General features: G+C 36.9%; 1 protein-coding gene across 1 annotated transcript; it reads right to left on the bottom strand.

Annotated features, from left to right (window-relative positions):
* Positions 1–383: 383 nt before the first annotated feature.
* LOC126817420 (monocarboxylate transporter 12) lies at positions 384–9394 on the bottom strand. Its single transcript, XM_050544382.2, has 6 exons — positions 9373–9394; positions 9148–9237; positions 6666–6809; positions 6014–6160; positions 1214–2089; positions 384–770 (listed from the first exon to the last, which is right to left on the bottom strand). The coding sequence occupies exons 2-6, from the start codon at positions 9200–9202 to the stop codon at positions 586–588; spliced, it is 1407 nt and encodes a 468-aa protein (XP_050400339.1). The 5' UTR covers positions 9203–9237; positions 9373–9394; the 3' UTR covers positions 384–585.
* Between the last annotated feature and the right edge of the window lie 525 nt (positions 9395–9919).

Below are 9919 nucleotides of genomic sequence, written 5' to 3'. Positions count from 1 at the left end.
AATGTCGAAAAGTAGAAGTTGCGACAAAATGTGAGGCGATAATAAATTATACACAAAATCGACAGATAAATGGGAAATAAGAAATAAAAACACCAAGATAATAGCGCCCCTCGTTTTGTCATGAATTCTACTTTTCGACTTGCATCTTGGCTTGTGTAGCGTGATGGCGATTTTTCATATTTCTGTATTTATTCATGTCATTAAGAAGGTACCAACATGCATACCAAGCCAAAATGCAACTCGAAAAGTAGCACTTAGGAAACTAATTAGAGACGAATCATTTAAGCTTGCTGTCGAATTGTCGACTTTTCGAGTTTCGCGTTAACAAAATGGTCGGTGTGATAAAGTTATGGGAAATATAAATATATTTACTCGATACAAACTATACATATATTCATTATTGTTTGTATATAATATTGTAAAATAAACTAATCCTTTGATATTTGAGTTTATCATTATATGTATTCTTTCGAAAACATCTAAGCATGGAATTTATAGTAAACATTTTGTTTTCTCCGCATTTTCTTTGACGGTGTTTTTTTCAGTCTGACAGTCTAAACATTGCCATCTGGAATGAATGAACAGCTATGTTTCTGGCAAACTTTTTATTATTTCCTGATTGTCTTTATCGTAGTTACTTTCAGCTTCACAACCTGTATCAATCTGATGTAGAAATCTTGTTGAAAATAGTATAAAGGCAGCCAGTATAGAAGTACCACCCATATAATAGAAGGAGGCCAAATAATTACCAGTTATATCACGTAGAGACCCTGAAAAAATAAAATCAAACTAAATAAATAAAACATTGCCCATAGCTTAATGTATTGTTTCTAGTTAATCATGGCGCATAATATCTGAAAGTGTTTGATTATCTTCTGAAAGGGGTGTTAGGATGCTGTTTCTACACGATCAGTGGGCGTGTATGTTGATGACACGGGCGGGAGGGGGTATATGGCTTAATGTCCCACATCCCCATCCCCTAGCATGGGCCTGAATTGAGAACAACGACCTATTGTACGCTGTGCAACACTTGCACATTATAATATTTAGAAAATAATTCTGAAAATTATAACTTTATAATTAAGACCATGCAAAATAAATACAATTTCAACAGGTATATCGACATTTACGTGTTTATACATTTTACTTTCGCGTATGCCAAGTCGCCTCTTTTTACAGAGAATACAATATAAACATAACAAAATATACTCACCTAATATCAACGGCGCTATAGCGTTAGCAGAAGCCTCGAAGAAGAACAATAGACCCAAAGACTTTGGCAACTTTTCTATCCCAAAGAAATCTACTAAGATCAATGAGATCAGTGAAAAGTAGAAACTTCCGACAAGTCCGTACACTACACAATACACACAAAGATGCCAATACATTGTAACTAATGGCATCAAATTAGAAAGAACGCCATTAAGAAGAAACGAAATAACTAAGATGTTATATCTTTGTATTAGTCCACTATCAGCTAAAGCACCACACGCTATACGTCCTATCAGATCTGCAACTCCAATAATAGTCAACAGCCACACTAAATCTTGGTCTGTCATACCTAGATCTTTTGCATGAGCAGGGATATAAAATACTACATAGATAGAACCAGCTACTCCAAAACACACAGCAGAGAGTAGCAGTATATACTTGATATTTTTCATCAGGGACAAATCAATTAACTTTTTAAAATTAAGTACTTGTGGTGTTGTCTCTTTATCTACATCTACAGCTGTGTGCCGATTATTGTCTAAAGGCTCAGATTGTTCACTATTGGTGTGCAGTGAATATTTCTTAAAACAAACGGATGCTTTATTAAGGGAGTGATCTTCGGGATACGCATGTGTATAATGCGCAGTTGGTCGCATTAAAGAGCTTGTCAAAGCACTGTGAAACATAATGCCACCAATCAAAAGCAGACCCCCCCGTAAACCATAATTGTCAAACAGCAGTCGAACAACCGGTGGCATTACAAATTGTCCAACACTTCCTCCAGCTATTGCAACGCTAGTAACTAAACCCCGGCGTTTATTAAAATATTTTCCAATCATTACTAAGCTTGGTCCATAAAGAGAGGCATTTCCAATTCCTAAAAAAAGAACACAAAACAACATAGTATGGACCTATTGGTTTTCTAATTATAGTTAAATGTATTTATTTTGAATTTAAGCTTCATCTTTATTTCTTTGAATATTTCTTAATGCAAAATAAAATACTTAAAGGGGATGGTCCATCTGTTTTATTATATTCTAACAAAATAAAAGTAAATGACGACAGTGGCTCGGATCTGGGTGTCCCTCGTCCAAGCCCTACCCTTAAATTGAAAATACAATAATGGTGTCCTCAATACTAAATGATCATGTTGGACAATCCGCATTGGGTGAATAATAACACCTCTAAACCATCGGCCGTTGAATATGTAGTTCCACAACGATGCGGATGATACACAACTTAAATTCTGACTCAAATAATTTGAGTCGTTCCAAACAGAACATTTAAAGTGGTATTGGTAACATCAGGCTATGGATAGCTGAATAATTTCTTGAATTATTCGATAACAAAATGGAATCTCTGATTTTTGGCTGCTAGAATTCTGATTAAAGTTGATTATGATGTTTCGTTACGTGCATGGGACTGTACAAGAAGTCGTTCAACACCAGTAAGAAATATGGGTAATATATTTGATACGGACATAAAAATGGAATGACAAATTAACAATGTGTGTAAAGTGGGTCACTTTTATCCGTCGAATGAAATGAAATAGAGTTTAACGTCCTGCTTTTCTGAGGCAATTTGGCTAATGAAGAAAGACGGAAATACGCCATGAGGGAAATTTTAGCTGGACTGCACCTCTACGTTGAATTTCAACTATCAAGGGTTCTTGTAAGTGCACGCCAATGTGTACACGAGAAATCGATTTTTTGTCACCTCCGAACAACTAAACACTGTTCCTTGTCAGGCCCTCCGCCATGCACCATTGGCATGCGGAAAATAGGGCCCGGTTCCTAGAAAATTCTTAAAGTAAGCATAAAGTCATGCTACGCTTTTTCTTACGTCCCTAGAAAATTCTCAAGACCATTCTTACGAAAGCACAAGCCAAGTATAAGTCTAAGCACATTGTGACTGGTAAAGTTTACCATAAACTGAGACTACGATGCTCTTTAACGTCATAAAAACAACTTTGGTATGCGAATTACGTCTAAAATTAATTGTCGTCTGCTTCATTGACGTCATATATATATATATATATATATATTATATATATGGTTCATTTCGATGCATTTGACATGTTCCCTATTCACATAGAAAATGTGCCACAAGATAAAAAACGCAGACACATACAAACTAACTGAATAATTGTGAGAGCGTCTGATTTTAAAGCAGCCTAGCCAGGGTAAGCTTACTCATCCGGACATCTGTTACCACTGTTTGTCGTGTATTTTGTACACGGTGAATAGTCCATTATGCTGATTACACTATTTTGCCTGATTACACTATTTTGCCTATACTGCTTTTTTGGGACTTTTGTCTAATGGTTTGGATTGTTCGTACTTGGTTTTATTTTATTTTTATTACTAATTGGCAAATAAATAAAATGGTTTCAGGGTACACCTAGAAGCGAAATTTTCAATAGCATTCTTAATTTGAAATTTCTTCTGGAGAAGGATATTCTCTGTCTTGTAATTGTCTCTTTGTATCAAAAGGTGTCGGAAATGCCGTCGAATAACTAACTTTACGGTCAGCCATCTTTTTGAAGCAGAAACAGACTTAAGGTTGGTAAGCAAGCCGTATACCTTGCTTGGGACTTGTGCTTAGATTGACTATTTTTAAGAACGAAGTTGTGCTTAAGTTTTTTCTTGGAACGCATAATAATTTTCTTGTGCTTACAATGAAATCTACTTAAAATCTAAGCACAAGAACGTTCTTAAGAATTTTCTGAGAACACAAAATAAGGTAAGTTTACTTAAATGCAAAATCTACTAAAATCAAAGCACAAGAACGTGCTTAAGAATTTTCTAGGAATCGGGCCCAGGCCGGAAAAATCCCCGGAACTTCGGGGGCTAAATTGGTTAGCGAGCCCGCGTCTTGACTTACTCAGCCATCGCGGCTCAGGAAGTTTATAACAACTGATGCTACCAAGGTATTAATTCAGGCACTAATAACGGATTGATTTGGACAATTTTATTTCTTTGTTGTCTAAAATTGACTGTAATCTCCACGCCAATTAATTAGCTCCAGTTCAGATGATTGTTTAAAAAAGGCGAATGGACCTTTCCTTTCAAAGCTTTGAGATGAATTCACTTATGAGATATACATGTAATAAGAAGTTGCACATCTATTATTTAATTTTAATCTAACATGTTTAAATAATTTTGTTATTAAGGATTTATCTTACATGTAATATATATAATCGTTGCTGTTTGTAAGCCATCGTGTCTTGTTTGTTGTATATATGGCATGAGTGTTAGTAACCTGTGACATGTTATTATTGTACTTGTATTTACGAAAGCCCAGAAGGCTCATTCCAAATTCCAGATTCCAAATTCCAGATTCCAAATTCCAGATTCCAAATTCCAAATTCCAAATTTGCTGCTGTAGCAGAAAAAAAAATAAAATAAAAAAATGCCAGTCCTAGGAGTAGCTCACTGCAGAGGAACTTTGCCCCAAACTTTTCAGGGGATCACGTGGCTAAGTGGGTAAGACGCTGCATTGGCCGAGAAAGTTCATCCAGATTTTCCGGCGTGGTTCCCCCTTGTCAGTGATGCAGGACGGAGGGCCTGACAAGGACAGCTGTCTAGTCCTTCGGATGAGACGAAAAACCGAGGTCCCGTGTATACATTGGAATGCACGTAAAAGATCCCTTGGCAGTTGGAATTCGATATAAAAGTAGGCGATAGTGCCGCTGCCCGGGCAAAATTCCCCTCGTAGCACACTGTATGGCGTAAGCCCGTCTTCATTAGCCCAGTATAGGAGCAGAACAGTAGGACGTTAAACCCCATTTCATTTCATTTCCAAACTTTTCACATCTGCCGAAGCAAACCCGAACTGGAATATTGTTATTATACTCTAACTGATTTGTCAAAAGCAAAAACCTGATCCGATTGGTCGGATCAGATTTGGAATTTGGAATTAAGCATTTGGAATTTGGAATTTGGAATCTGGAATTTGGAATTTGGAATCTGGAATTTGGAATCTAGTAATTTGGAACGGGTATTTATCCGGCCCAGATAGGTAAACTAGAAGTCATTAGTTGTGTAAAATTACAATTTATATAAATTCTAATTTGTTTAATTGAGGGGGGCTGCCAATTTGCTATTTTATCGGTAAGACATGAATTTGGAATTTGGAATTTGGAATTTCGCATTTAGAATTTGGAATTTGGAATGAGCCTTCTGGGCTTTCGTATGTATTACCTGTCAAATAAATAATCTATTTATAAAGTGCTGAATATCAAACCGACGAATTGCTCAAGAGCGCTCAATTATGTCAAGGTTACGCCATATAAATACACCACACCATAATAGTAATTGATAGTTATTCTGTCGACGACGTCACGTTTACGGTGGTGTTCAAATGGGGGTGCATAAAGGTGGACCATCTCCTCCTAAGTTCTTTGGAATAATGGAATGAGCTCATTTTATCTAGTTCTAGAGAGAGTAAGAATAAACCTGCCCACTCTACTAATGAATCTCCTGGGCTATTTAAACATGTTACATGTTACATGACTCGGTGGCTCACTAACCAGGCGGGTCGGGTTCGATATCGATGTTAGCCGAGAATGTTCCTTGGTTTCCCCTTTTCACTGGTTCAGGACGGAGGGCTTGGCAAGGAACAGCAGCCCACCGAATGGTGTGTGCGCTTCTTCGTTGGCCCACTTGGTGCATAAAAGTAAGACATTAAACCCCATTTCATTTTTGAAGTCCTGAACAAGCTCGTTTCGTGGCGAATAATCAATAATCAATTTTCGCATAACAACTGGGTCAGTTGTACGATATTAAATGTATACACATACCTATCAAAGCACCATATGTGAATAGAAGAAAAGTTATATTTTGAGCAAAGAAGCCCAATCCAATTCCTAAAGAAGCCATAACTGATCCAAATAACATGACCTGTCTGTTGGTAAATATAGATGTTAAAATATGAAGCACTGTGGGAGCTAAAATGAAACAAATTGGCAAGTTTATTACAGTTCTGTGTAATTGTTTATTTCAAAATTGTTCATGGCTACAAAGTTGTTAAAAACGGGTTACAGTTGATGGTTCATTCGAGATACTATAACGTAATTATGGTATTCTTGACGCAGGAGGCAAAACATGTCGTAAAGCATTTTGTGCGTCATTTGCACTTTGGGACATAATCAAACCTTAAATGTATCCATATTGCCTATTTAATATCAAAATGTCAACGGTATTTAATCTTCCGGTTCGGCTTGGTCGAATTAAAAAGAGGCCAATCAAAAGATTCTGTGTAACTCATATGTGGTGCTGGCTTATGATGACTACATAGTCAGCAGAGGGTGAGAAATTTTCAATGCATCATAATTGATATCTTTGTAAATACTGAACCGATTTGAATCATGTTTCCTATATCCCGAAACGTTTCATAGTTGTAACAAGAGTAAGCTTACCATATCTGACGTTAAGGGCTCCTTTATTACTTACCAGCAAAGGCAAATGTCAGTGACTGTATACCAATAATAGATGACCCAAGAGCTGAAGACGCATTAAATTCATCTATAAATTCCACAAGAAATATACCGAAAGACTTCAAAATGCCGATCATAATCATATTTTGTACAATTGCACCTACAAAATAAATATAAAAAAATAGCTAAAACTGTAAGTACACATGTATACTCTTTTTAGTGGTATTTAAAATCAAATACAAAATGTGACATCTAGATGGTTCACAAACTACAAATACGATTTTTGGTACAATCGAGAACAACAACCTATAAAGTTACGATCTGATACGTATCAAGATCAGATCTTTGGGATATAAACATATATTATACTGTAAGTTTCAATAAAATTGGGATAATCGAAATCTTTGTGATAAAAAAAGTATATTGTAAGTTTCATCAAAATCGGATAAAATTATTTTCCGTACAATCAAGAGGAAAACATATTAAAATATTTTGATTTGTTTTAACTTCGGGATATGCCTGAAGGACACTATCCAATTTTGATGAAACTTAAAATATATGTTTATATCCCACATATCTCGGATTGGTTTTGCGCGTATCGGTCCATAAATTTATGGAGTATTGCCCCCGACTGTCCATAAAATTTTATTTTTAGTTTGTGGGCCCTCCATGTTTACATCCCACAGATCTTGGGTGGGTTTTGCACGTATCGGTCCGTAAATTCGTGGATTATTGCTTCTGAGTGTACGTAAAATCCTATTTGTAGCTTGTGGGCCCTACAGGTTACAATTTGTATCCGAAATATGTTTATGTCCAAACGATCTCGGATGGATTCGATTTTGGTGCGCATTGAACCACAGCTTCTTGGGTTACGGCCTCTGTCTTTTACGCATACATGTAATTGTGAATTATGCGTGACACTAACTCAGAATTTTGATGTTTGGATTTTTCTGCTAGGTTCGTTATTTATATTCTATGTTTTGTCTATAAAATGTGTTGGGCTATAAGAAGAGCAAAATGTTGAGAAGACTTTGAGTATAAGTCTAAATAGTGATGTGAGCCAAGTCAAGGCTTAAAGGAGTTATTTAATCTTTGAGTATAAGGTTAAGTTCTGGCAGAAAAGGTGCCAATATATTAAATGTATTGCGGTCCGTCCGTCCGGCGTCCATGGAAAATACGCCCACATTTTGCAAGAGATGGACAGAGAACGAGCTAAAAAAAATAATGTGATTTTTTGTAAATCAGGGGCCATAATCCAGGAAGATATGGTCCGATATGCGCGAATATCGAAAGGAACCGAGATCTGTGGGTTATAAACATGCATTTCAAGTTTCATGAAAATCGGATCAAAATTGTGATCTCTACATATACCTTGATATACCAGATGTTTACACAATTTACGTACGGGGTGAGGGGAGGGGCGGCCATTTTGTCTGGCAGTTTTGGTCCGATTTTCACGAAAGTTAAACCCATCCATCATTACGGTGTAACGGTGATATATTCACGCGGGTTTTTAAATCAGATAATAACTGTGACCTCTAGAGGGACCACAAGCTAAAACCGCGATTTTTCGTACAGTCAAGGGTCATAATTCAGGAAGTTACAATCCGATATGCGCAAATATAGAAATGAAATGAAATGAAATGGAGTTTAACGTCCTACTGTTCTGCTCCTATACTGGGCTAATGAAGACGGGCATACGCCATACAGTGTGCTATGAGGGAAATTTTGCCCGGGCAGCGGCACTATCGCCTACTCTTATATCGAATTCCAACTGCCAGGGGATCTTTTAAGTGCATTCTAATGTATACACGGGACCTCGGTTTTTCGTCTCATCCGAAGGACTAGACAGCTGTCCTTGTCAGACCCTCCGTTCTGCACCACTGACAAGGGGAAAACACGTCGGAAAATCGCAAATATAGAAAGGAACCAAGATCTTTAGGTTATAAACATGTATTTCAAGTTTCATCAAAATCGGATCGAAATTGTGACCTCTAGAGGGTCCACAACCTTGATATACCATATTTTTACACTGTTTGCGTACGAGGGGCTGCCATTTTGTCCGGCAGTTTTGGTGCGATTTTCACGAATTTCGAACTCAACCGTCATTCAGGCGTAAAGGAGATATCTTCAAACGTTTTTTTTTTTAAAAATCGGAATAAAATTGTGACCTCCGTAGGGTCCACAAGCTAAAAAACGTGATTTTTCGTACAATATCAGGGCCATAATCCATGAAGTTACTGTCCGATACATGCCAAGATCGAAAGGAACCGAGATCTTAGGGAGATAAACCTATATTTCAAGTTTCGTTGAAATCGGATAAAAATTGTGACCTATAGAGTGTCCATAAACACTTGTGGACGCACGGACGAACAGGGACGACGACAATATACGTCCACATGAAAATGTGGGCGTATAAAAACGTCAGAAATAACTACATGATAAATCGTTGTTTTCATAGTACATCCAAAGAAAAGACAAGAAAAAAACCCACATACCAAATCCTATCATCCACGCCCATCCTCTATCTACTGGAACTTCAGAAGCTGCCATTTTGAATCACGAAATCAGTCAGCAGCTGCAAAACTCTGAATATAAATAATGAATATAAAGATGTAAGAAGCAAACACACAATCATTACAATTTCAAAGGTTAAACCTGTATCATGTGCAGGAAAATGTTAACATGTGTACATTCCTTGTACTTGTACGGTAAACACGTACATAATGATTCATGCCGTTTATCACACTGATCAGCAGTGAATTTTCGCTAGGCCGTTACAATCACTGATAAGGATGACATCGATGCGACTTAATGAGTCCCAAATATTAACTTTTTTTCTTCCGTCAAATTAAATTCTAAAACATTTTTTTCATTTATTAGAAAAATAAATAAAGACGTTTGAATTATTTGTAGGTAAAAATCATTTCCTATTTAGTGTAAATGGGTATTAAAATAAGTAAAATCATAGAACTAAATACACCATTTAGCCCGAATCAGTAAAGTCTTATGTAAACAATGCACGCGCTATTGAGCCAATGATTGACGCCGTGCAATGATTGACGCCGTGTGATGTGACGTCACGTTTCGAAACAGTCATCTGTTACAGAGACATTAGAAGATCTCTGTGAAACAGATTGGCTGTTTATCTACCTTTTCTAAGAAACAGTGCAATCGGGGCGGGTGGAGGGGGTAATTTACAAACTAAATATGGAAGTCTGTTGCTGTCATTTTTATAATCTCCATTTTCCGCTTTGAGAAGCTCGCGCT

Source organism: Patella vulgata, chromosome 4 (genome assembly GCF_932274485.2).
Source record: "Patella vulgata chromosome 4, xgPatVulg1.2, whole genome shotgun sequence".
Taxonomy (NCBI): Eukaryota; Metazoa; Mollusca; class Gastropoda; family Patellidae; genus Patella; species Patella vulgata.
This window is presented reverse-complemented; position numbering and strand designations above follow the sequence as displayed.

Bases quoted from the DNA above. Each gene is read 5' to 3' on its own strand.
- LOC126817420 (XM_050544382.2), bottom strand. From the start codon at position 9,202: ATGGCAGCTTCTGAAGTTCCAGTAGATAGAGGATGGGCGTGGATGATA. The intron at 6,161-6,665 runs GTAAGTAATAAA...GTTTCATTTTAG, and splicing joins ACTGACATTTGCCTTTGCTG to CTCCCACAGTGCTTCATATT. The intron at 2,090-6,013 runs GTATGTGTATAC...TTCTTTTTTTAG, and splicing joins CACATATGGTGCTTTGATAG to GAATTGGAAATGCCTCTCTT.